The sequence below is a fragment of the Aspergillus melleus genome, assembly GCF_016097325.1.
Source record: "Aspergillus melleus strain CBS 546.65 chromosome Unknown contig2, whole genome shotgun sequence".
NCBI lineage: Eukaryota > Fungi > Ascomycota > Eurotiomycetes > Eurotiales > Aspergillaceae > Aspergillus > Aspergillus melleus.
The window spans coordinates 3,192,103-3,218,296 of record NW_025763371.1 but is presented as its reverse complement, the minus strand read 5'-3'; the positions used below and the strand labels follow the sequence as shown (position 1 = coordinate 3,218,296).

Below are 26,194 nucleotides of genomic sequence, written 5' to 3'. Positions count from 1 at the left end.
AAAAAGCGCGTCAATCAATAGTAAATGTAAGTCCCGTGAACAGTATCAGTAGTCACGTGCTAGCGTGACCTATCGATGGCCACCGCGTATCTCGTCCTCATCTTTTGGCTTCTCCACGGCGCGCAGTGCCATCGCGATGGCGCAATGGACTCAACTCGAACCATACCCGAATTGAAATCCTCTTTTCTCCGGGCGCAAGTGCGCATTCTATCGGAAAATCTCGAAGCGCCCGAGGACTGGAAACAATACGCGACCGATCCGGACAACGATGAACTGACCGATAAGGTGGTGGGGGATGCCTTACAGAAATGTACGGCTACTCTAGGACCCCAGCTGTTTCCTTTTGATATCGTTTAGGATTCCTGGGCGGCTCTACTGGGATGAGCTTGGGAATTCAATTTCTAACCTAACATGCTTCTAGTGAATGTGGCCTTAAAACAGCATAACCGGATTGTTTACTCGTCGCAGGCGATCCATCATGTCGCACAGCAAATCGCCAGTCTCTATTGGACATCGATCACCCAGGCCTCGCGCAACCAGAATTCTCTCGAGAGGGGGGTCGAGAAGACCGTGGATTTGTCAAATCATATGTGCGGTTGGCCCGATTGTCTCCTCCCTTGCCGATGGAGATCGGTTCGCTGACCCGTCGCGATGCGACTTAGGAATATCACTCAGTTACCGATGGAATTTAATGATTCCTCGGCAAGCGAGGAAGATCGTCAGAGGTCTGCTATTACCACTTTTCAGCTATGGATCCGGCCCTCATCTGACTGACGGCGGTCATGCAGGTATCAACAACTCCGCGAACGTCTGATCGGTCTTGACAAACGGCGACAGCAGCGACAGCGACGTCTAGACCAGCTGCGACAATTACAACACCTACTCCAACCGTTCCAGGAACCCCAGAAGAACATCCAACCGAACCTTGTCACTCGGGACGGAGAGCTGATGAAGGAATTGGAGAAAATGAGAATGTTGGTTGCGCGGGTTGGAGGTCGGATTCATCAAACGCAGCGGCCGGGCAATAACCAGGAGAGCACGGCAACCTATTCGCTGGGATCCGACCAGAAGATAGCAGACTTATTTGATATGATGTAATGACTGAATGGAACGTCTACAACGGTCGGGAAGAGGAACGAAAAGGGTGGAGTCTTGGCCTAGAGTCCGGACCAACAGCAGCAACAAGAAACAGAACACAACCAAACAAAAAGGACAAGGGAACGCTAGAACAGCCGAGTCTAGACACGGCGACGACGGAAAAGAAACCCAAAGATTAGGCAACTACGGCGTTCGTCGTATAATATTCGAGTAGGCATGTTCATGCCCACCCTAGTTTTTGGAAAGTCATGTATACAGCCGAAACTATCTGGCCAGACTAGTAACACAAATGCATGGGACGCTCCCTTCACCTCCTTGCACTGCAGGCTGCAAACCTCTCACGATCGTTTGTTTATCTTGTTCGAGTGCAAGGGGTGCAGGATTGGAAACAAGTTGATTGCATCTGCAGCAATCCCAGGTTGTCGCAGTGTGACAGGAAGGAGGAATGCGAGCGTAAAAATAAGAGCAGAAGGTTAAAAATAAATATAAAAATAAAAATAAAAATACAGTCGAATAAAATTAGAGTGGACGTGCTTGATCAAATCAAATCAAATAGGCAAGAAAACCCAATGCGACGTTGTGACCCGGAGAGTGGTTTCTTTTCCTTTGCAATTCCCTACCTGCCGACCTACCTGATCGTCTCTTGCCCCATGGTAACATGTTTTTTCTTCGACTTTCCTCGAAGGCTTACTTTCTTCTTCCTTCTCCTACTTCTACTTTTATAGTCTCATACTTCGACTCTTCCCCTTCGGTCTGTTTTGCCCGCTAAACCCGGAATAGTCGCCCCAATGACGAAGCCAATCAGCGCCTTCGACGAGGCCCTTCGGAGCTCCGCTTCCGAGGTTCCGGCGCTTACCCAATTCGGCATGGAGGGTGGCAGCCTGAGGACACCATCCCGCGGCCCTCTGCCTTTCCCAGCTTTAGCGTCGCCGACTACGACTCCTTTGACCACTTCTCCCTCCGCTAATCAGAATAGTATTACCACTACTCTTAATACCGCTACGGCTAATCTTATTACTACTCCCACTCCCACTCCTGGCCCTGACCCTGGCCCTGACCCTCCTACCAATCACCTGCCTGAGAGTGAGACCCCACGTGGATCCGGCACCATCGACGCGTCTACTTCCTCCCCTTCTTCCAAGGCACCTTTTGTGCCTGGGCACCGTCGTCGCTCTACCCACGTTACTCGTCGTGACCTTGAGAAATTCCGCAAAGAGGTCCTGGGCGTCGAACCTCCCGAATTCGACTTCGATCTCGACAGCTCCGGCAGTGGCGCCCCCAACCCGGCTCAGGATCCGCAGCTCGATACTCTCAACCGGGCCTTTGACGACGCCGCCATGTCCCTGAACAGCAGCGGTGGCATGACAAGCAGCAGTCCCGGCTCCGGCATGTTCGCCAGCTACGTCGATTCCTCCGGTCCTCCCAACATGGCCAACGTGCCTCGTCAGTCGATGTCTCCCGCAATGCCGCATACCCCTGGACAGGTCAACGGGGGCGGAATGGCCGGTATGAACGGTGGAATACCGATGAATGCGGGCCACCAGATGGATCTACATCAACTCTACGACATGGTGCTGGAGCTAAGTGAGGTGCTGAAGAATAATCGCGAGATGACCAAGAGCATAGTCACTAGTGCGGACGAGATTATGGTACGTTGTTCTGTTCGAATGACACGTCGTACTGGCTGACCGAATTTCATAGAGACGATCTTCCTCGGATGGACCTGGCCCGAATCTCCACCAGGTGAACGGCGAAATCACGGGTGAGTAATCCCAATCTTGGTCAATTCCGAAGACGTTGTTAACGTGCCATTTAGCCGCCCGGATCGCTGAACTTGAGCGCGCCCTTGCCAAAGAAAAGCGTACCGTTGAAATTCTCAAGAACGAACAAACGGAGAATACCAAACTCATTGGGGATTACGAGGCGGCCGTTGGCACAATGGTGGAACAGATTCGAAACTACTGCCAGAACAACAACATGAACTACCTAGCCCAGAAGCGTCACTACAACAATCTCCTTCAGGCCGAACGAGATGCGCATTTGGAAAGTCGATTGGATCGTGATTATTGGCACGCACAGACCATGAAGTGCGCCGAGATGATCCGCACGGCCTACCGTCTACGCTGCGAAGAGGAGGAAATGCCCGTCCGTGTGATTGCGGGTCTGCAGAATGAAGTCCGTGCCTATCGCAATGCTCTCGGTATGGAGCCGGAAAGGCCTGAAGAAGAGTTTGGATGGGAGGTTTTGAAAGATGTGCCGGCAGGTCTCGAATGAGATGAGAAATGACAGCTTTTGACGGATCTTCTGATTTTTGTTTTGACGACAAGGCGTTTTGGTACGACTCTTTGGCAAGCACGGGCATGGCATGTTTCAGGTGAAGATACCCTTTTTATCTTTGCATATTGTATTATATTTTATATACCATCATGTCTTCCTTTTCTTTACTGTTCTTTTTGCGTTTCCCCATTTCATGTCCTATCCGACAAGATCTTTAAACCATCTCTCTTTTTGGGCATCCAGCGTGATCTGGGAACTGGGAAACATTGGAATATGCGTCTCTCCATTGCTTTACCGGAGTATATGTACAGTACAATAATTGGGGAATGCACTCTTGGCTCTTTCGCTTGATGGAAGTTCCAACCGTCTAGGTGAAACCAACGAACGAGTACAACATCTGACCGACTCTACATGGTCCAGTAGCCATGTCTCATATATACATTTTGTCCCCATGTCGCTCGTCTATTCCTTATAAAACACCTCATCCAGAACCTTCCACCACCCAGGCCCCTCGGCACTGCTCACCGCACCGGGAATCGGACTCTCCTAGACCAACATCAGCACCATAACACATACAGTCCAACCAAGACACAGGGATTGAGAAGGAAAGGGAGGAGGGAAAAAGTACCTGCATGTCATCCGTCATAGCCCACCACTCCCTCACTTTCGGGTTCGCCTTCATGCGCTGCATATCGCCGTCAAAATCCTCTCCTACATATTTAAACGTCGCGAAGAGGGTCCTGTCGTTGTCGTAAAAGATCGAATCTGTCGTTCTTTCATCAGTCTTGATATCATCTTGGACTTCCTCTCTCTCTCCCTCTCTCCTTCGTACGCGGAAAGCGAGGTGTATGAGTGGCATTATATTGAGATATGCTATCACTCACAGTCAACTATATTGCAATCCTCGATCTGCTTTAGGACCTCGGGCCAGACATTCGCGTGGCATTCTTTGTAAGCGGCAAGGGCGCTGGGCTTGAGATGGACGATTTGCGCGATGCGTTTGGTCGGCATGTTGAGTGGTTTATGTGCGTGTATATGTTTGAGTCTTCTAGGTGGATTGGGTATGTTTGTAGATTGACTGATCCTTCATAAATCCTAGGTAGGAAGATTGGAAATGAAGAATGAAAAGGAGAATCAAGTCAGATGTACAGTGTTGTTGTTTGTTCTCTTTCCCCTCATTATAACCCACTTTCGGGGTGCTTTAACCCGAGAGGTGGATGTTCAGATCATTTGTCCGTCCTCGGCTGTGTTATGTCATTGAATTGGATGCATCATGCATGGATCTGCATTCATGGGTGGTCTTTAGTACTGTAGGGATTGAGTCTTTATCTCCACTCCATCGTGATTTATTCATGGTCGAGCCGTGCACAAGTACTGAAATCCTGGTGTCTATCAATGTCCTACCGTTATAGTGTAAAGTTTATACATGCACGTATATATAAATGAAAAGTATTTATTATCATCAAAATAGGAAACCAGCATTAAACATTAAAGTCATGGCCCGAAATCGTAACATCAGCATCAAACTAAGCATCACATTCTTTATCGCACCATCTGGCTCTTGGGCACCGGACGAATCCACGCGACAGCGATGTTGGCGGCAATGGCAATGACTCCAACAATCCAGAGCGATCGGGCGTAGTGTTTGCCATTGTATCGGAATATGATGGCGAAGATGATACCTCCCAGGTTACCCATGCCCCCGACGGCACCGGAGACAATTCCTGTTAATGGCTGTTAGCGTATGCCGCGATTGCAAATGTGATGAACTGAGGCAAAGTGGTTTCTTACCATTGGCAAAGGGGTGGACATGAGGGACAACGGCGAAGTTCGCACCGTTGCATGCTTCGAGGAAGAAGGCCAGACCAGCTGTGAGCCCGAACATGTTTGCTTCGCTCTTGGGGTTTGAAAGGCCCATTGCTAGCTGGAAGGCGCCCATGACAATACCCAAGAAGGAAAGAAAAAGTTTCTTTGACCACACCGAGTCTGTATAGCGGTAAAGGATGTCGGCGATGAAACCTCCAGCCGGTCGAAAGACAACATTGAGAAGGCCGAACATAGCAGCCCACCTGCCTGACTGGGTCTGGCTCATGTGAGGGAAGTTTTCGGAATAGAACTCGCCCAGAATAGAGTTGATAGCGAGCTCAGCTCCAAAGGAGCAAGCGTAAGGGATGGCGACAGCTGCAGTAGAGAGACTGAAAATGACTTTCAGGGCCTCTTTGCGGGTAGGGGCGACGATAACGTCGTTCTTCAGGACGTCGAATTGTCCGATCACTTGACCTTCGTTATCCACCGAATAAGGCGACTGCGTGCCTTTCTTTTCCACATCTGCGACAACGTTTGTGATAGAAGGAGGACTAGAAAGCGGAGTAGATAGGTTGCCCGAGTTGAGATCGACGATGTTGTTGTTTTCTCCTGATCGTCTGTTCTCACGGTCCCAGATATGGCGCTCTGACCATTTACCTGTGGGTGTGTCCTCGCAGGTGAAAAGCATGCCCAAGGACACACCCACGATTATGATGAAAGGGATCACATAGGCAACTCGCCATGCCTTGTGTGGAGCAAGACCTTGGGCAGAGATAAGGGAATCGTAGAGAGCAGGCATCACGAAACTAAAGAAGCCAACTTGTCAGTATAGTTGCTCTCAAGGCTCTACAAGGAGATGAGTCTTACTATGTGATCCCACCACCTGCATTTCCCCACCCAGCTGCCAGGGAATTGGCAGTGCCAACGATCTTCTTGTCAAAGAACCCTGTGCACCACACTTGACAGGGGACGAAAGTGCCCCCAAGAATGCCGACGAAAAAGCGTAGTGCAATCAGGCCTTGGGCATTTGTGACGAGGCCTGCCATTGCGGTAGGAATAGAACCACATAAAAGTAGTCCAATGAAAACCAGACGAGGTCCATAGCGATCACATAACGGACCAGCAACAAATCTGACGAGAAATCTAAATGGGCGTTATCAGTGGAATTCCCCCAGAGAACTTGAATAAAAATCTTACGTTGCAAGGAGAGCAACGATGTTCGAATTCGCCACTTGGGCTTGAGTCATATGAAGGTCTTCTCGGATCGTGACAGTCAACTATTCATCGGCTGTCAGGGGCGTCGTCATAACAAGATAAGCCAAGTTCATGGGAGATTACTGACCAGAGGCGGAAATGCATACCACGACAGGAATGCCACCATGAACCCGAGCCACGAAAAGAAGAAAACTCTTCCATATTGGTCAAATGGATTGAGGACGGGGATTGACAAGGCCTTTCGATTACTGGGGTTGATCTCTGGAGAGACGACAAGTGTTTTGACGAAGTCCATCGTCGGACTGAATCGACACTCAATACAATGGTGGGAAGAATAGAGGCAGATTTAGACGAACGGTATATCAGACACAAAAAGCTAGAAATAACAGGGTATCAACTGTGCCACCTGGGCGAAACCAATGGTAATATATTTTATAAGAGAGAAAAAGACAAGTGCTTAGGAAGTAGCTGAAGGCTGATATTGTTGAGACAGAAGATGTTCGGGGTCATATAAATAGGATAACCACGCATCGGATTGATATTTGATGTCAAGCGACCCTGAATCTTCCGCATGGAACAAAACGTGGCCTATCTCCCCGTAGTGACTGTGCCTGCACGGCATATCACAGATTGTGTCCAGGGAAAAGGAGATTGCAAGTGATTCTAGGCGCTCGATGTCTCTTGGAGTTTCGTAACGAGAACCAAATGAGATCTCTATCTTGCCCGTCTGATTTGACGACCCACCAGTGGGCTCAACTCTGACAAAGAGGACTCATGACATTGGATCGAGCTTCGGCAGGCGTTGCGCCTCCCAGACCTGGCATGTGTGTTTGTGAGGGAAGGAAGACAAGACTCATGGACTGGCCTGAGAGATAAGGTTAGCTTTCTCTCGCCAATCAACTCCGCGCCACTCTAGTTATGGACCGGCGGTTAAGGGGGGTGAGAACCAGCCCAGCGATCGACATCATCGAGAAGTCTAGGTCAATGATAACTCGGTTGAACCCCATTGGGTCCCGCTCGGACCGTTCGGACCGTTCATATCGTCAGGGAAGCCGAGGAAGGCCATGTAATCCGTATGGATCTACGGAGTACCCGGGTCCAGGGACGGAACGAGGACAAGAAAGACGAGAAGGACGAAGAGGATCGAACATAGCTCCGCGGAGAAACCAGAGGCAGAAGTCCACTTCTTTTAAGTTGGATGATGGAGAAGGAAGAGATAAGGTGGTGAGACCAGCTCCACCGCTATCTCCCTTTATCTCGTTAATAAAGAGCCAAATAATGGACTAGTCGAAGTCCAGCAGTGCCAAAGATAAGCTCCTCGTTGGCCGCCGGTAACGTGATAGACGTTTGCCCTAAACTCTGCGGCCACGTGAATCACCCTTCTGTCCTTCCTGACGGAGTGTATGTAGGTGGACCCTGATATGTCCTATAGAATGTCCGGTAGCCAGGCGGTATACGGTGGTAGATAATCATTTCTCAAGAGCATTGAATTTCATTCTGCAGATGAACTACCGTACCCATGCTTATTACGCCCATTCCTATGCTATATACATACTATCGTCTAAACCATAAATCATGATGCCCATCGTCTACCAGTCAATAGTCTTAGTGGTTGGTTGCGTTGTCTTGCAAACTTCAGCGCTTCTCTCGCCCGATTTCTTCCCCCGCATCCCTTTGTATCTCTTGTCAAATTTCTGGAACGGATCCGCGGCCTCTCCTTTCTTCACTTTCCACTTTTCCGTTCCGAGGACCGAATCTAGCTCTTCGATCGGAGGGAGCTTCAAGTAGATCCAACCGTCGTCGCGCTCCTCGATGGGGAAGATGGCGATATTCATGCTGTCATCATTGGAGCATCGTCCGGCCTGCTCACCATTGAGTTCGAAGTTGCGTTTGTGGTAGGGACAGGAGACCCAGTATTTGCCCGCGTCGTCATCACCAATCAGTCCGTCCGAAAGGACAAACGTACGCTTATGGGGGCACATCTGCTGCGTTGCGTAATATTTCCCCTTGACCTTGAAGATCGCTAATTGGGTATCTCCGCGTTTCACATTGGCCGATGAGATCGCTGGCGGTCCGTCCGAGAAGTGATCAGCCTTGATCATAGGCTGCCACGAGAGAGTAGACCATTGGTGACCCTTAAAGTCTTCATTTGTTGCTGCATCTTTCGGCCAATAAGTGGGACGCTGCTGGTCTCGTTCCTGGATGACTTCAACCGTCTCAAGTGTCTCCTCAGTGTTGTCAAATTGCTGGAAGAACTTGCGCCGCTTGGGGTTTCTGATCGTCTCAGCCCACTCGCAGAAATAACTGCTGACGAGCTCCTCCATTTGCTGCTCCATCTCTGCGCCTATGCCCAGCTTATCGTCAACGACGACTTCTCTCAAATAATTGATTCCACCGGGAAGGTTCTCGATCCATCGCGCGGTCCGCTGCAGTTTGTCTGCAGTGCGGATATAGAAAATGAGATATCGGTCAATGATTTGAGTGACCTTCTCTGGGGGTACGTCTTTGACAAGTAACTCGGAATGTCTTGGGTTTGCGCCACCGTTACCGCCAACAAAGATGTTGAACCCCTTCTCAGTCGCGATCAAACCGAAACTGGCGCTTGTTAGTTTTGCGAAAGAACACAAGATCATGATTACCTAACTTACTCTTTGTTTTGTGCCTCAGCACATTCTCTCACACAGCCAGATACGGCGCCCTTGAACTTATGGGGAGCTCGAATACTCTTATAGCGCTCTTCCAGCCGAATTGCCATCCCGACACTGTCGCCAATACCAAACCGACACCAAGTAGTGCCAACGCAGCTCTAATGAGGGAGTCAACACTATGTCCAGATCAAAGCAGAGTACTATACACACCTTGACGGCTCGGAGAGACTTGGCATACGCATGACCACTTTCCATACCGGCATTTACCAGCTCTGTCCAGATGTCAAGCAGATCTTGCTTTTTCGCTCCAAACATATCGATCCGCTGAGCACCGGTAATTTTGCAGTATAGATTGAACTTCTTCGCCACTTGCCCAATGGTAATCAGCTTGTCTGCTGTGATCTCGCCACCAGGAACTCGAGGAACAACGGAAAAGGTTCCGTTTCTTTGGATGTTGGCAAGGAACTTGTCATTAGTATCTTGGAGTTCATGATACTCTTTGTCCATAATGTGACCATTGAAAAGACTCGCAAGTATTGATGCGATAGCTGGCTTGCATAGCTCACACCCCAGAGAATCAGGGTTCCTGCCGACGGCTTTCATGATATTTTCAAATGTTCTCAACCCCTTTATCGCGACGACATTATAGAGGTCGGCTCGCGAGTATGGAATATGAATACACACTAGCTAAAAGTTAGCACAAGGTAACTTGAGAGCTGGGAAGATACCTACAATTGTTTGATACTTCTTGGCCCATGTCCAGCATGGTCTTGTTGAAAATGGATTGTACCAAAGGCATACAGCCACCGCAGCCGGTTCCTGCTTTGGTACACGACTTGACCTCGCCGATTGACTTGCATGTGCCGTTTTTGACATTAGAGACAACGTCACCTTTTGTTACATTGTGGCACGAGCAAATCTGGGTATCGTCGTCTCTGCAATATTACATTAGTGTCATGAGCGGCATAAACGATCGGGGGCATATGACACTGACAGATCATCCGCATTTTCTTCTCCATCTTTCTGCGCCCCAAGAATAAACTGGCTCGGGGGTACCTCAAGTTGCTTCTGACTCTTTACCATCTGATTCAGTTTGATGTAATCTTTGGTGTCCCCGATCATCATCCCACCAAGCAAGTATTTCCCATCCATGGTGAACAAATATTTCTTGTATACACCACTGAAGGGGTCCTTATATGTCAGAGCCTTTACAGGCGATTCCGTCTCGCCTTCATCGGCTGTTGAGAGACCTGTCGTGGTTGGCGGACGCTGACCGGGAAGGAATTTGGGCCCGTCTCTATCTGCGAAGAAGTCGCCGAAGCTGGCAACGTCAACACCCAACAGTTTCAACTTCGTGCTCAAATCCGGTCGCTTAAAGCCCTTGGGCTCCTTTTCTGGATTAGTCAAATTGAATGACAATACGTCAGCCATTTCAATGCCGGGGGCTATAATTCCAAATGTCTGGTTCTCCCAGCTAGCACACTCTCCAATGGCGTAGATATCGGGAATGGAGGTTTGTAGACTGCAAGGAGATTAGAAATAGGTCTTAGTATATAAGGTATATTGAAGAAGTACCTTTCATTTATCACAAATCCTCCGCGCTTTGCCTGCTGAATGCCCGCAGCCTTACCGAGCTCATCTCGAGGACGCACACCAATCTAGGTCTTGTGTCAGCAAAGTGGGACTGCAAGGGACGGACAGTGCTAGTCACTTACGGCAAAACAGATGCAACAGCAGCTGATTTCCTCTCCATCTTCGAACACGATGCCCGTCACGTTGTTCTCGTCGTCTGTATTGATCTTTGCCACTCGCTTTTCGTGCAACACATCTAGACCAAGCTCTCTGATCTTCCGAGTTACTAGAGTGCCGGCATCACCGTCGAGCTGTCTTGCCAATACCCATTTGTTGCGGTCAACGAGCTTCACATTGCCGAAGTCTTCTAGATCGGTCATTGCTTTGGCTGCTTCCAGACCTAATAGACCACCCCCTACTGTGACCCCCGTCTCCCCTTTATGCTTGGACGCGAACTCGATCAGACGTTCGAGATCAGAGATTGTCCGGTAGACAAAAATACCTTTCGCATCGTGACCGGGTGTATGTGTAGGCAGAACTGCATCGGAGCCGGTTGCAAGAACCAGGATATCGTAGCTGATGATGTCGCCAGTCGATGTCTTCACGGATTTGCGTTCGGAATAGATATCGGTCACTCTGGTATTGAGATGGTAGTCAAAGGAACGGTCTTTGAAAGATCCATACTGTCAGGGTTCGGATGGTTAGAGGGTCAATTTAGCAAAAAACGATATATGGTGAACTGCTTACCCATTCCTTTGGGTTGAGATATAGATCTTCGATCTTCCGATGTTCGAAAAACGAGGATAGTCCGACACGATTGTAGGCGATGTGGGGCTCCTCTCCGATCACAACGATGTCGTAGTTGCGTCTCTCAGCATCTTGCTTGACAATCTTCTCACTGGAAACAAAATACTGTGATCAGCACATGGGATCGATCCAGATAGCCGGCTTCGCTGTCATCATCCGCCAGTCAACCTACATGAACGAAATAGCCACCATCCCCAAGCCCACGACTACAATCTTCTGACGTTTGTTCAGATCATTATTGTGAATGTCTGTATCTAGGATGGCGTCGACCGGCTGAACAGGACGAAGACCGTCGATGGGTTGAACCGGTTGCAGACCGTTATGGACGCTGCCATTGACGGCCTCCGCGTTCCTGAGCCCGTCTAGCAAGGGCATTGTAGCACACGGTAGAATCCAGTATGACAAAATACTTGGGATGAAAGAAAGAGGAAATCGATTCCAGCTATGTATATAGATAGACTAAACACCCTCTCGCCTAGGGGAGAGAGCATCTCCGAGGGCCATCAGGAGACCAGCACGGTTCATTTCTCCGTGGCAATTGATACCCAAGGAAATGGAAAGTCTGACTAGAACGAATGGGCCAATGCCGGATTGTAATCAGCGATCTCGCAGCACGCATTGCATCTGTCAGGTCGCCGGGACACAACGTGAGGCGAGGAGGAATCAGACGATTTGAGTGGATCGATAAGGGGAAAGTTAAAGGTCGCTGCATCTCCGCGGAGGTCACCTGTCGGGTTAGTCATGATCGACACGTGCTTATCTCTCTATCACCTCTTCTATCGTTCTTTCGTTCTTCCTTTCATTTTAGTTGATTACCAACTCCTCCTCTTCGACTCGACGATAAGCTGCTTCGCCACCACTCAATCTGATGCTCCCAACAGGGAATATCGCGACTACGAGAATATCCCGTCCGTTTTCGCCCGCTCGCTCGCACGCTCACTGACCCTCCCCTTGCAGGAATGCGGCGCTGAGGGAATTAGTGCCACGCTGACACAAGCACACAATGCATGCATTGAGTCAATAATTTGTACTCTGTACTCCGTGCATGAGCTTAAATCCCGCAGTCTTCGGAATGTACAAACAATGATGGCTGCTGCCACCATTTCACCGCCGTCGGTCTAGACTGGATGGCCTGGATGGCCGGTGAGAAAAATCCCTCTGCGTTCATGCCAGAACTCGTCCAACAGGTCGCGTTAAGCTTTCGGGATGTCGCGGGTAGACCGCCGTGCCTTGGAAACCCACTGGCAACCCTAAAATGGGTCAGCTCATCCGCGGAGATCCATCGAGAATTCGAGATAGAGCCGTGGGTGGATCGCGCTGGATAATCGGCTCCGCTAGACCGCACGATTGCCTTTCTCCGAGGCCCTCAGCTTGTCCAAAATTCCAGCTATCATCCTGTGAAGTAACTAAAACGCCGGCGACTGGGCTCGTGAGACGCCATAATAATGTGAATACATTCTTTTAGTGCCGTAGGCTTTCCCGGTCTGATAATTGGGGTCCCTTACTCCGGAGTAGATTTGTCTTATGAGCGAGGCCGTTGGAACTTCTCTTGACCGATGTTTCTTCTTGTACTCTAATTTTGTCCTCCACTACACCCAACAATAAGGATGACGACTGTCACTGAGGTCTGGACAAAGGCGCTCGTCCCGAGTGATCTCCTACTCAAGTCGACCACAATCAAGGTCGAAGAAGAGGAGACTTCGGATGTTGACCTACAAGATATTCCTCTGCCACCCCCTTCGACAAGACCGACGGAGGTGCTGAGTATAGACAAGAACACACCAGATAATCATGTCCCTCGTGACCCTCGACTTCTCAGATTAACGGGTGTGCATCCGTTTAACGTCGAGCCTCCTCTTACAGACCTTTACAAAGAAGGTATAGATTCTTTCTATTCACACGTCTTCTTACATGGGGAACCCTACCCACTCCTCAAAATTATAGTCCAATCTTGCTTACGTCTCAAAAGGATTCCTCACCTCACCGGAACTCTTCTATGTCAGAAACCATGGCCCGGTTCCCTTCGTGAAGGATGACGATATCTCAAACTGGGAAATCAGCATCGAAGGGTAGGCATCCCCCCCCTACGTATATGGCTCCCAAACAGCTCACAACTATTAGGCTTGTCGAGAAGCCATTAGTCTTGAATTTCCGTCAGGTTTTACAACAGTATGATCAAATCACGGCCCCAATCACCCTCGTTTGTGCCGGTAATAGGCGAAAGGAGCAGAACACTGTGCGAAAATCAAAGGGCTTCTCGTGGGGTTCGGCCGCGTTGTCAACGGCCCTCTTCACTGGCCCTTTGATGGCTGATATCCTCCGAAGTGCCAAGCCACTGCGCAAAGCCAAGTATGTCTGTATGGAGGGAGCAGACAAACTGGTATGTCGTCCTGATAACTATGCCAAGCGGCGGTGTTGACCATGCTTCTAGCCAAATGGCTTCTATGGAACATCTGTCAAGTTGAACTGGGCCATGGACTATAACAGAGGTATCATGCTGGCTCAGAAGATGAACGGGGAGTCTCTTCGACCTGACCATGGTCGTCCACTGAGAGCTGTTGTACCGGGTCAAATCGGTGGTAGAAGCGTCAAGTGGTTGAAAAAGTTGATTTTGACGGACGCACCAAGCGACAACTGGTATCATATCAATGATAACCGTGTCTTACCGTAAGTTGCTCAATACACTTGTTCAACACTCTGTCTAACTATATGAAAGAACCATGGTTTCTCCTGAAATGGCATCAAGCGACCCAAAGTGGTGGCGTGATGACCGTTACGCCATATATGACCTCAACGTCAATTCCTCCGTTGTTTATCCGGAAAACAACGAAGAGTTAAACATTGCTTCAGCGGGGCCAGCTTACACAGTGAAAGGCTATGCGTACGCAGGGGGTGGACGAAGAGTCACGAGGGTGGAGATCTCGGTGGATAAGGGCAAGAGTACGAACCCTGATGCATTTCGATTTCCGCCATAAATCAACTGACATACTCCACAGATTGGCGCTTGGCCGACATTCATTACGCGGAAGATAAATACCGTGACTTCGAAGGAGACCTTTTCGGTGGAAAAGTAGACATGTCCTCGCGAGAGACCTGTTTCTGTTGGTGCTTCTGGTCTCTTAGCATCGCTATTTCTGAGCTCGAAAACAGTGATGCCATCATCGTTCGAGCAATGGACGAGGCACTGAGTATTCAGCCGCGCGACATGTACTGGTCTGTCCTGGGTATGATGAACAATCCTTGGTTTCGGGTCACAATTACCAAAGAGAATGGTATCTTGAAATTTGAACACCCAACACATCCCACCATGCCCGGTGGCTGGATGGAACGCGTTAAGAAGTCTGGAGGTAATCTGCTCAACGGAAACTGGGGCGAGAGACAAGATGGAGAGGAACCAATTGCCCCCGAACCCGTGAAGGAAATCAAGATGAAGAAGGATGGGTTGAATCAAGCGATCAGTCTGGAGGAGTTCAAGAGTCAGTCAAGCGAACAAAAGCCATTGTTTGTCGTTAATGGCGAAGTTTATGATGGCACGGCATTCCTTGAAGGCCATCCCGGAGGGGCGCAGAGTATCATCTCCTCTGCCGGACTCGATGTCTCGGAGGACTTCCTGGCAATCCGTAAGTACTTTTTTCATTCCTGGTATTGTGATCGTGTTGCTAATGCTTTACGTAGACAGCGAAACAGCAAAAGCAATGATGCCTGCTTATCACATCGGAACAATGGACAAGGAATCCCTAGATGCACTCAAGAACGACGCCTCATCAGTTTCAGACAAACCACGCGCAGAGTTCCTCCAGTCAAGGTCATGGACCAAAGCAACTCTTGCGAAGAAAACTGACATATCATGGGACACACGCATATTCAGCTTCCAGCTAGAACATGACAAACAGACACTGGGCTTGCCAATCGGCCAGCATCTTATGATCAAAGTCTTAGATTCAGCAGCAGGGAACGAAGCCATTATTCGCTCCTACACCCCGATATCCGAAACCAACCAAGAAGGAACAATGGACTTGCTGGTCAAGATCTATTTCGCAAGTCCCACAGTTCCTGGCGGCAAGATGACCATGGCTCTTGACAGGCTCTCCTTGGGCTCGGTGATCGAATGCAAAGGACCGACCGGACGGTTCGAGTACCTCGGAAACGGCCGAGTTCTCGTCAGCGGCAAAGAACGCCATGTCAACTCCTTTGTCATGATTTGCGGCGGAACCGGCATCACGCCGATATTCCAGGTCCTACGTGCTGTTATGCAAGATCAACAGGATCCCACTACGTGCGTTATTCTCGACGGGAACAGGCAGGAGGAGGACATTCTTTGCAAGTCCGAACTTGACGCATTCGAGGTGTCGGACAGCAATAAATGCAAGGTGATCCATACTCTGAGCAAAGCTCCAGATTCTTGGACGGGCCGTCGAGGGCGTATCTCGGCAGATCTCCTCAAGGAGTATGCGAAGTTTGATGAGCAGACCATGGTGCTTCTTTGTGGACCAGAGGCCATGGAGAAGTCTACGCGGGAGATTCTTCTAACGCAAGGGTGGGCGGAACAGAACCTTCACTTCTTCTAGGAAGTGTTAGCTCTATGGAAAGATGATATGTTTGACATGATAGGTTTGGCGTTTCTTGGGACAGGATTGTTATGTATGTACACGAATACACGCATTGATGCAGATTTCATAGAAATATGAATATTATTAGCAAATGATTTATATTATGTCTTGGCATTGATAGTCCAATATCCTCTAAGAAAGTCTGAATCATCCTTCTCGTATATGAAATATCAGTAATACATCTTGGCATCCAGTCGTGCCAGAAGGTGATCGAAAACGCTCGTAGGATCCCCTCTTGAGGAAAAAGTAGTGCCAGACCGACCGAGAGACTTCGAAGACGCCTTAATGCCATCAAGATTGCGTAGATAGCCCACAAACGCCGAGGTTTGCTTTCGAAAAAGAGCAAAAAGCCGACGCACGGTGATTTCACTCTCATGGCGCACGCCACGCATGCCGTCCAACCGTGACAGGGGCGCAAAGTTGAGGATTGTGGTGAAGATGCCCTCGAGTAACCTCGCTGCCTCCGTATGCCTTTTGCTAAGGAATAGGGCAAAAAGCATCTGATCCAGAATGTCTTCATGGTAGTCCCTGAGCCGATGAACGGACTGGGCCGCTTCGATAGTACCGTCAACATCGCCCAGGTCGAGGCAAGTCTCGATTTTTGACAGGGTGTCTTGGAATCGCTGCCACGTTGATCCTACCCCGATGTGGAAGCAATAGTCGCTCAGGGCAAGGACGAAATGCTGGCACTCCACACGGAATCGTTGAAACACATTCCGCGTGTCGCCTGAGAGAGAATCTCTGGCCGTAGAATCACGAATCAGACCCTTGACAACCGAGACCATACGAAGGAGTCGGAGTAAGTGTTTGAACAAGCGGTCATATTTGTTCAGGGACTGCTGAGTTATGATGGCGTCCGACACATCTGACGGCTTGTACTGTAAACGGAGAAAATCGAGAGCTTCAATCGCATTGGGATCTTTGCATTTAGCGACCTCTTCGTCCGTCAACTCCCTGATTGAGAAGTTGAGGCCGCCCGGCAATTCCGTGTCTCTACGAAACTCGGCGTTTCCTGAACTCTCTGAGCGATCATCTGCGTTGCGACAATCATTGAGAAGACCTATTAGCACCAACCGTAGCTCCGAGCTTGCTGGAGGCCATGTATCACGGCTGCCCAGGCGCAAGCCAGTGTGAACGCCGCCTCGGACCACTCCGGACTTTCGTTCGCCACTTTCCATTTCTGGATCGAAAAGCGCATGTGACAGACGAGACGTGAAAAAGCCATCCCCGAGGAGTTGGAAACGCCATTGCAATGTAAGATGATACCTGACTTTGTGTTGCTTGAACAGAAGATGAAGACAGGAGTAGTCAATTAGCAGTGCCTGAGAGGACAGTAACGGTGCAAGGGACAAGTAAAGCGAGGATATCAAGTCTGGGCCAAAGCGATTCGTGCCATCTTGATGTAACCCTAGGTTTGCTGTTCCTGTTTCTTCAAGGATCTGGCCAATTCTATCTCTTTCGAGGGAGGACGGATTTGCAAGTAGCCCCGTCAGATTCTGCTTATTGTCGATATCGAACAAATCAAAGGTATTGGCAATCATATCGTTGTGGTTGTCGCATGGCGAGGTATGTATTGTAGGCTGTATTGTTGTCTCTTCCGAGCCCTCGCCGCTATTGTACCTCAGTATTTCCGCTCGAAGTCTCTTCTCGTACTCATCCGCCTTGTTCTGGATTCTCTCAATATCATTCCAAGCACTGACACATTGAAGTTTTGCAGAGTGGACGGTAGGTCTATTGCTACACGCGACAGGATGCTGTGGATGAAAGCGTTTGAGAAGTCGAAGGCTTCGCCCGCTCTCGAAGATCAACTGTGCTTGATCCGTGGGGATGAAGGACGGCATTTGGTCAGGACAATATTTGAAATCGATTCTTGGTGCCTTTGAAGCGGCCTTCCCGCTTTCATCATGGTATTCGAGGGAGATAAAGCTTTGGCCTTTATCTGCCAACTCTATCAATGTCGAGGTCTCCGGACGGAAGCCAATCCAGGTTTCCACATAGCTCAAAAACGGCTCAATCAATCGAACAACAACCTCACGGAACAGGTCTTCTAGCTGACCGAAGGCGTGTGAATAATGAGCGGCTCTTTCAAGCACAATGGAGATCAGATGTGCCTCTGAGATGGCCTTTTCAGCAGCCTCGACTATATTCGCTAGAGCACTTACTAGCTCACCGCTTCGTTGGAACAATGACTTTATCTGGATGAGCGAGGTGATATGCTTCGAGTATTTTGTGAGTTCCTTTTCAATTGTGTACATGATCACTGCAGTCGCACTCGAAAGCGTCGAAAGGGCCGAGAGATCGCGACATTTGGAAGGTTTTTTGCCGAGGAAGTCCCGTATGTTTTGCATATTTGATCCGCTAACAAGTAACTCATCTGTCAAACTCTGCACAGCTAAAGCGCTAACGCCACTTATGCGCATGTTCCCGAGTACTTGCTCAAATTTCCGGTCCTCTTTATTGTAGCGGAACAAGATAGAGCTCCAGCCCAATCCCAGCTTGAACAGAGATTGAAACAGGACTTCATTTCGAACAATACGTTGCGTATCTCCGGAGCCGTCCTGTGCAGCCTGATGTGCCAACGATCCATCAAAGCCTTTCGCGCCAGACTCGCTGAAATACGCGGAGGTGGGCTCGCGGTGCAGTCGATCTTGGTAGCTCTCCCATGACTTCAATATTCTTTGGTTACAAGGATTGTAATCCAAGTTCTCGGGTGCCCAGATGTTCTCTGATACATCGTCTTCTTGTCGGTCAGGATCTAGAATTGATTGGCCATCGCTGGATGCATCGACAGTTGACTCCGGTCGTTGGTCCACATCAGACAGGTCGATTTCAAAGGGGTTCAGATTCGGAAACTTTGGCTCATTGTCGTTAAACAGGCCCAATGGGGTTTTGAAGAAGTCGCTGGTTATATCTAGAAAGCAAAAACTCGGTCAGCTCTCCAATCGTAGTTTCTCGGAGTCCCGAGTGTAGGTGAGTACCAGGCAAGTCTTGGTTCCATGACAAGGGCTCCAGCGGTTGCAGGGACTGTAGCGTAAAATTGGAGATCTTCCAAAGACCATCGCTTGAAAAGGGATCTATGCCATCGTCCTCGCGATTCATGATCAACGACACATGGCGCATGCCGTAGGCAGAACCACGGACAAGAAAGAAGCCTCACTCTTATCGCTTCAAGCATCAGGCCGACGCGTGGGCAGCGCGAGATCACGCCGCACTAGCCTGAGTGGGATTAGCGCATCCCCGGCCTGCGCCCGGACCACCGCTTGTTCGGGAAACCGACGCAGAATGAATTCGTTTTCTGGGAATCTCCAAGCCATCCTTGCTTCCATTGCACCTCCAAAGTACACACTCCCCTCGAAACCTCGACCACGATGCCTCCTCGAAAGAAACCGAAGCTCGCGACTCAGTCCGAATCCTCAACCACTCCCGTCAATGAAAGCGCAGCGCAGCCAAACGCGGATTACGACCCCGTCACGGACCCGTGGACCGACGAACAAGAGACGGCCTTGTTGAAGGGGATAATCAAATGGAAGCCTGTCGGTTCGTGCAGTCTCTATTTTCTGGACCGGTGGAGCTTAGGCTAATGCGGTTGATTTATCAAAGGCATGCACAAGCATTTTCGCATGATCGCTATCTCGGAGTTTATGAAGAGCCAAGGATATGCGCCCTCCCACGCGGAACATACTCGAATACCCGGAATCTGGAAGAAACTCGGGACGCTATACAATCTTCCTGCGCTTGATGAGCGGGTATGTAGCTTCTGTTCAATGCAAAGGTTCGATCTAGCAAGGTTTCACACTGACCGTTTCGGTGGGGGCAACAGGAGGACTCGTTGATCACCGACACATCCGATGACGTCGAAAATTCTAAAGAGCTATACTGTCCATTCGACCTTCCCGAGGATGAATATGGTGAATTGATGTTTGAAAGGCGACTAGCAATGGAAGGCTCCGTGTCTCCCGCTCACAGTCCCCATGCTGAATCTAGGCGAGGCAGCACCGTGGCGGATACAGACGGTTCGTCACACATCTTCATTTGAACGCTAAATTTACTGACTACGTCTTTCTTGAACCTGCGTATAGAGCCTCGATCCTCTCCGGTCCCGTCGCGAGGTAGAAAGCCAGGCCGTGGTGGTCGTCCATCTACGCGTGGCACACGCTCGTCGCGACTCCACGTGGAGGTTGAACCAAGGAGGAAGAGATCCGGCACTGGTGAGGAGGAGGGAGACTCTGAAGAAACCGCTGCAAATGATGATGGTGATGAGGAAGGTACAGACGGCGCGAAGGACGATAGTGAGGGGGAGGACGAAGGCGACGAAGGCGGAGGATCTCCCACTACGAGAAGTACGCGTGCCCAAACATCCCGGTCGAAACAGAAGGGAAGAGGCGCGCCAACGGGACCAAGAAGAGGCTCTCGGAGGCGCTAGCGTAAACGCGTTTCCAAGCTCTGTTTTCTTCTCTTCTTGTTTCTTTTCTTTCCCATGATACCTTGGCGCACATGAGGGTGGCGTTTTCTGTATTTTCTGGATCTCATTATCGCGGCTAAGGCGTATCCTGTGTTTACCGATGCGTTTCAAGCACAATCAATATTACTCAATTTTCTTGCAAATGTCCCAAATTACAAGCAGCACACTTCGATCAAAAGCCTACCAGGTTGGAGGTCAACGCGCCTAGCATCTTAATAAATACATTTGAGTACGTATAATAGATCACATTATATGGTCTAAAATCATTCACATGCTAAAAGGAGACAATCAAGGGAAATAGTACATGATGTGAACGAATCCCTTACAGGCGCTTCATGATGGCCTCAGCGTACTCGCTGGTCTTGGCCTTACCGCCCAAGTCGCCGGTGAGAGCCTAGAATTGGCGCGTTAGTTCATCTGACAGATTGGTGGGGGTAGCGGGGATTGGGATAGCGTACCTTTCCTTCGGAGAGGGTGTCGAAGGTGGCCTTCTGGATGCGAGCGGCGTGCTCAGTGAGACCCATGTGCTGCAGCATCATGATACTGCTCAGAAGAAGAGCAGTGGGGTTGGCAAGACCCTTGCCAGCAATGTCGGGGGCGGAACCGTGGACAGCCTCGAAGATCGAGCACTCGTCACCAATGTTACCGGAGGGGGTGAGACCGAGACCACCGATCAGACCAGCGCACATATCCGAGAGGATGTCACCGTACAGGTTGGGCATGACCAGGACCTTGTCGTTGTAGGGAGTAGGGTCGGTGACGATCTTCAGGCAAGAGTTGTCCAGCAGCTCAGCGTCGAATTCGACATCGGGGAACTCCTTGGCGATATCACGGGCAAGGTTCAGGAAAAGACCGTCGGACATCTTCATGATGGTAGCCTTGTGCACCACGCGGACCTTCTTCTTGTTGATGGAACGAGCGTACTGGAAGGCGAAGCGCAGCACGCGCTCGGAGGCCTCCTTGGTGATAAGCTTGATGCTCTGCACAACACCATCGACAACGACGTGTTCAATACCAGAGTATTCACCCTCGGTGTTCTCACGGATCAGGACGGTGTCGACGTTGTCGTAGGGGGTCTTGTAGCCAGCGACGGAGCGGCAGGGACGAACGTTGGCGAAAAGGTTGAAGGTACGACGGAGAGTAAGGTTCAGCGAAACGTGTCCCTTGCCAACGGGGGTCTTTACAAGAAAAGAAAGTGGAAATCAGCGAATGCAAAGTTGAAAGGCAATCATGGACAAAACCTACAGCTAGGGGACCCTTGAGCGCAACGTAGTTCTTCTGCACGCTCTTGATGGCTTCGTCGGGGATGGCGGTCTTTCCATCCTTCAAGATGGGGGTCACATCAACGGGCTCCCACTTGATGGGGGCCTGTACAATTTTTTAGCATTCCAAAATCCTTCGTGGTTGATGAAGGGGCGGATTCAAGTCGAAGCGTACGTTTGCGGCAGCGAAGATATCCTTCACGGACTGCGAGATCTCGGGGCCAATGCCATCACCCTCGATCAAAGTCACGGTGTATTTTCCCTAGCAAGGCGATCACATTGTCAGAACCCATATTCCAGTCATATTTCAAACGTTGTTTGCGGAGTCGGTCGAATGATTGTGTTGTAAAGGAACGTCGGAAAACCTCGGGCCAAGGGAAAGAAAAACCAAGAACAAAAAAAAAAGTAAAATATCGGTCGGGCGACATACATCGGTATCCTTCTGTCCCTTGAACTTGGCGACACGCTCATCGGCAGCAGCAGCGTAACCACGCAGCTAAAAAGGCAAGTTAGCATAAGACACGCATTGACTAGCCAAACCCTCGCTCAGAGGGGGCCAACTGAGGTAGGTCGCTGGTTACCTGCGAGAAAGGCGAAGCGATTCTAGGGGAGACACGGGTTGTCCGCAAGCATTGGCGGGCGGGAAGAGCGAAGTTCCTGGCGGCAAACATGTTGACGGGGTCCCCGGGGACAACAGCAAACAATCGAAGAGGGGAGATTGGGGGTGGGAGGAAGAAGGAATGGATGGAGGGTGGGAAGAGGAGCGTGTGCGGGAAGGACGAAAGAAGTTCCCATCAGGCCAATCTCTCGGCACCCGGTCCGTCCGGCTTGGATGCTTGCCGTCTTCGGTCCCCCAGTCCACTTGGTGTCTTCCTTAGATCAGATAACGCCAACCTTTCCCACCTGCACGTTGCCATTATTCATTGGGCTAGGAGCACGACCGGAGTACCTAGTACCTACCCTGGCGCTCGCCTCTAGCTGATCCCGCCCTTGCAGCTCCTTGCGCGCTCTTCCCTGCATGTCATCGATTGAGCCCTTGTTGACTGATCGCTTCTAACCGCCGGAGATCGGTACTTGCCTCGTGTCTCAAGCGCCCACGTCGACACGTCGCAGAAACGATGGCCGATTCTGAGGTCGCCAATTTCTATAACCTCCCGTCGGAATACCCCGAGGAATGGCCCGCCGAGCTTGAAGAGAGCGAGGATTCCGAGGATGAGACCCTCCAACGACGTGGTTCGCGATCCCGATACTTCGCCCTCGAACGCAGCAACAGTGGTCGGAAAGGACCGAATCTCGGGTCGTTCAAAGGGAAAAATGGGAGGGACAACCTCGTGAAAATGGACGAACCCGATCCGCTCGGGTCTGGGGAGTCTGTGTTCAAGATCTTGAAGAAGAGAGGGTTGTCTCTGGAGGAAGAGGGTCGTTTGCGCAACCGCTTCCTTCTCTCGTCTACCTCGTTCTCGCCGGCTCTCTTCCTCTCACAGGCGCACTCAGATGCATCGATCAAATCACTCCTCAGTGGACTTGATTTCCTGTCGCGATCCATCGATCAGAAATCGGCCTCGTTGAAGGTTCTCGTTGAAGCCAATTTCGAGCGCTTCGTTCGCGCCAAGGCGACCATCGACAGTGTCTATACCGAGATGAGGAACCAGGGAAGGGAACAAAACACGTCCGTACAACAAGCTCATCGTCGGTCAGGGCATTTCCGGAATTATTCGGGAGGGATGCAGACGGTTCCCTCCCCGGCTCCGTCGGACTCGGCACCCGGGAAGAACGCTCTCACCAAAGAGAGTGAGTACGGCATAAAAGGCATTCGCGTTCCTTTGCTGGAGGCTTCTGTTAAAGCCGAGGAAGTGTGGGGTCCTGCACTAGGAGGCCGTGAAAGAGAACAAGCGCTGAAATCGGTGGTTGAGGCGATGGAGAAACACCGCGACGTATATGAGATCGGCGGGATGCTTTCAAAATCCATTAAGCAGAGAGACTACGATTCCGTCTTTGAGCAATATACCAAGGCAAGAACTCTTGCCAAGGACGCAAAAACCATCGCGGACAGGGCGATTAGCAAGCAGCGACCGTTAACTGATGAAGATATGCATTTAATTCTAGCCATGGGGCGGATGTGGATGGACGTCGATCAGCAACTACAGGCGTTCAAGCGTGACCTCTGGAGACGTCTCGGCGACGCGCCTACTACCTCGACAACAGTGACGGCATCCGGGCCGGTTGAAGAACACATGGAACTCATAGGTGCCTTGCTGGAGCTGGGAGTGGACGACAACCCTATCTGGGTCTGGCTACTCAGTAGGTACAATTTTTTGAAAACTAAAATAACTGCATTCTGCGAACGGTGCAAAACGGAAATCGAAATTCTGCGGCGCAGGCTCGCCAGCGGCGAGAAACCAAGTCCTCGAGCCGTTGCATCATATCTCAAACTGGCACCGCGCGACAATGCCAAAGATACCCAAGATATGCTGGATACTGATCAGATCATTGAACTCTGGGATTGCGTTCATACCTACCTCAATAGGTTGCTGTCGTCGCAGGGAGGTATTCTTGGGGAAGTGCTTGATTTTTGGGAAGCGGCTCAGTCTTTCCTCGATGGGAGCAAGCAAAAGCTGCTCCCTGCCGGGTTCGAAGGTGAAAGCCGGAAGCACCACCGGCTTTCGAGCGCCGATTCGAGGGATCTGCAGAAAGGCGTTGTCGAGCTGGTGAACCTCATTCGAGAAAGTGTCCTATCGTTATTTGCCGACCCTCCGTTAGAGGATATCTCTCTGCTCACCTCGCCAATATCGCCACCCAGTCCCAACAGCCCATTAAATATGGGGGTGACACCCACCGAGTCCCGGTTCAAGCTGGACCCCAAAAACATGCCGTTTCCCACTCCAAAGAGCGGCGAACACTGGGAAGACTACGCGTTTTGGCCCCCGTTTTCCAATGCGCTCAGTGGGGTGCATTATTTGGGCCAATTCCTGGTCATCATCGGAACGGCGGCGAGCGAAATGGCTGCCCTAGGCCCGGTATTGAGCAATGGCAACGCGCATGGTCTTCTCAAGGCGCTTGTCAGCGTCGCCCGTGAGCGCGCGGTGCGAGTGGTCTGCGCTGCTTGGGGCAGGGACGCTGAGATCTGCAAGATGATGGAAGACTGGACACGAGACCCCGAGATTAGGGACCTCACGAAAATGCCAAGCTTATTTGTGGCTTTTGAAAATGCAATCAGTGGGGGAATGCAAAAGATTCTGTATGTCTCGGAGGCTATGGTCAAAGCCGGTGATGTAGACATCGTGACGCAGCCACCTACCAAGCTTCTTCAAATGGTGCGCACCCAATTTGTCTCCAGCGTTTACAAAGCCCTCAGCGGTCTAGTGGAGAACGCAGAGCACCCTGCCGCTCCAGAAGAGGACAACGAATGGATTCTCGCCGGCTCGACGGCGCGCAACCGGCCTGGAATATCTTCCGTTTTTGTGGCAGACTCTGTCGATGCGCAGAACAGGGTACGTTCTACCAATCACTTCCTAGTATCATGGCGAATAAACTGACAAGTCGTTAGAACGTGCGCATTCTCCTTACTCTCTCGAACATCAAAGCTCTCCAAACCGATCTGGTGCCCCAGTTGGTCGCGAACTTTGAAACCTCTTTCTCCGTGAAGTTAACGGATGAAGCCAAAACCATTCGCGATGTGCTCAATCAAATCGATAACCGCCTGTTCCAGTCATACACCAACCCAACTATTGAGACATTGCACACGACGATCTTCCATGGCATTACAGCCGCCGATTGGGAACCCTCCGTCGCTCGTCCTGACCAAGTCCGGTCCTACGTGTACAACACATTGCTAACACTGGTGCTTGTTCACACGGAGATCTCGACTACCATTCCTTCTAGCGCATCGGCTTCGACGCGCCCATCAACGACATCAACATCGGCACCGTCCGCCCTGCTCTCCGTCGTGCTTACACATCTACTGACGCAAATTTCTTCGTCTCTCCTCAAGTCATTCAGTTCGCGGTCTTCGTATAGTCTCCCTGCCCTAATGCAGGCCACTCTAGATACGGAGTACATTGCACAGACCATGTCGCAGTACTCCACCGACGAGGCATCGGCACTGCAAAGTCAAATCTACGTTGAGCTGGACCGTCGCACCTCTCACGAAGCCCGCGCTCGACTTCAATCGGAATTGGGTGAAATGAGGGGCGTTCTAAAAAGATTACGAGAAAGAACCAAGGGGGAGTTTGCTTGCTTCAGGAGAGCAAGAAGCGGTGCGGGTCAAAAGGCATCGGCATAGTTATGTCGTGTCGGATGAAGAGTTGTATATACAGAATAAGCTTGTGTCTGGTCAAGAGCACCGGTCTCGACCTGATTTACTCCGTAGAACAATCTGGAATCTATTTCCGCGACATCAACATCATAGACGCGTTTGATCCTAAGGGTGAAGAATAA

The 26,194-nt window shown here is 50.4% G+C and overlaps 10 protein-coding genes across 10 annotated transcripts; 5 read left to right on the top strand and 5 right to left on the bottom strand.

Moving 5' to 3' along the window:
- Positions 1-75: 75 nt before the first annotated feature.
- LDX57_003935 (kinetochore subunit FTA4 family protein) lies at positions 76-1,098 on the top strand (the record flags this gene model as incomplete). The annotated part of the gene is made up of 4 exons (XM_046085586.1): positions 76-310; positions 422-590; positions 663-725; positions 789-1,098. 4 exons carry the CDS (start codon positions 76-78, stop codon positions 1,096-1,098), a joined length of 777 nt encoding a protein of 258 aa, XP_045941549.1.
- A 788-nt stretch (positions 1,099-1,886) lies between these two features.
- Positions 1,887-3,372, top strand: LDX57_003934 (uncharacterized protein; the record flags this gene model as incomplete). Its single annotated transcript, XM_046085585.1, has 3 exons — positions 1,887-2,747; positions 2,800-2,860; positions 2,915-3,372. The coding sequence occupies 3 exons, from the start codon at positions 1,887-1,889 to the stop codon at positions 3,370-3,372; spliced, it is 1,380 nt and encodes a 459-aa protein (XP_045941548.1).
- A 465-nt stretch (positions 3,373-3,837) lies between these two features.
- On the bottom strand, positions 3,838-4,386 carry LDX57_003933 (L-rhamnose mutarotase; the record flags this gene model as incomplete). Its single annotated transcript, XM_046085584.1, has 3 exons — positions 3,838-3,921; positions 4,004-4,140; positions 4,260-4,386. 3 exons carry the CDS (start codon positions 4,384-4,386, stop codon positions 3,838-3,840), a joined length of 348 nt encoding a protein of 115 aa, XP_045941547.1.
- A 531-nt stretch (positions 4,387-4,917) lies between these two features.
- On the bottom strand, positions 4,918-6,691 carry LDX57_003932 (MFS transporter; the record flags this gene model as incomplete). The annotated part of the gene is made up of 5 exons (XM_046085583.1): positions 4,918-5,099; positions 5,167-5,987; positions 6,049-6,324; positions 6,379-6,458; positions 6,524-6,691. The coding sequence occupies 5 exons, from the start codon at positions 6,689-6,691 to the stop codon at positions 4,918-4,920; spliced, it is 1,527 nt and encodes a 508-aa protein (XP_045941546.1).
- A 1,294-nt stretch (positions 6,692-7,985) lies between these two features.
- Positions 7,986-11,798, bottom strand: niiA (nitrite reductase niiA; the record flags this gene model as incomplete). The annotated part of the gene is made up of 9 exons (XM_046085582.1): positions 7,986-8,991; positions 9,045-9,202; positions 9,255-9,727; positions 9,777-9,979; positions 10,039-10,566; positions 10,620-10,702; positions 10,760-11,299; positions 11,364-11,514; positions 11,596-11,798. 9 exons carry the CDS (start codon positions 11,796-11,798, stop codon positions 7,986-7,988), a joined length of 3,345 nt encoding a protein of 1,114 aa, XP_045941545.1.
- Positions 11,799-12,253: 455 nt separating this feature from the next.
- niaD (nitrate reductase NiaD) lies at positions 12,254-16,152 on the top strand. The gene is made up of 7 exons (XM_046085581.1): positions 12,254-13,301; positions 13,393-13,492; positions 13,545-13,803; positions 13,855-14,090; positions 14,140-14,363; positions 14,420-15,043; positions 15,099-16,152. Exons 1-7 carry the CDS (start codon positions 13,031-13,033, stop codon positions 15,989-15,991), a joined length of 2,607 nt encoding a protein of 868 aa, XP_045941544.1. The 5' UTR covers positions 12,254-13,030; the 3' UTR covers positions 15,992-16,152.
- LDX57_003929 (tubulin gamma complex associated family protein) lies at positions 16,153-19,153 on the bottom strand (the record flags this gene model as incomplete). The annotated part of the gene is made up of 2 exons (XM_046085580.1): positions 16,153-18,944; positions 19,012-19,153. 2 exons carry the CDS (start codon positions 19,151-19,153, stop codon positions 16,204-16,206), a joined length of 2,883 nt encoding a protein of 960 aa, XP_045941543.1. The 3' UTR covers positions 16,153-16,203.
- Positions 19,154-19,341: 188 nt separating this feature from the next.
- Positions 19,342-20,639, top strand: LDX57_003928 (uncharacterized protein). The gene is made up of 4 exons (XM_046085579.1): positions 19,342-19,570; positions 19,634-19,779; positions 19,854-20,046; positions 20,113-20,639. Exons 1-4 carry the CDS (start codon positions 19,402-19,404, stop codon positions 20,454-20,456), a joined length of 852 nt encoding a protein of 283 aa, XP_045941542.1. The 5' UTR covers positions 19,342-19,401; the 3' UTR covers positions 20,457-20,639.
- IDH2 (isocitrate dehydrogenase (NAD(+)) IDH2) lies at positions 20,640-22,523 on the bottom strand. The gene is made up of 6 exons (XM_046085578.1): positions 22,339-22,523; positions 22,188-22,253; positions 21,933-22,019; positions 21,741-21,863; positions 20,954-21,673; positions 20,640-20,889 (listed from the first exon to the last, which is right to left on the bottom strand). Exons 1-6 carry the CDS (start codon positions 22,426-22,428, stop codon positions 20,818-20,820), a joined length of 1,158 nt encoding a protein of 385 aa, XP_045941541.1. The 5' UTR covers positions 22,429-22,523; the 3' UTR covers positions 20,640-20,817.
- Positions 22,524-22,875: 352 nt separating this feature from the next.
- Positions 22,876-26,039, top strand: SEC5 (exocyst subunit SEC5; the record flags this gene model as incomplete). The annotated part of the gene is made up of 2 exons (XM_046085577.1): positions 22,876-25,248; positions 25,305-26,039. The coding sequence occupies 2 exons, from the start codon at positions 22,876-22,878 to the stop codon at positions 26,037-26,039; spliced, it is 3,108 nt and encodes a 1,035-aa protein (XP_045941540.1).
- Between the last annotated feature and the right edge of the window lie 155 nt (positions 26,040-26,194).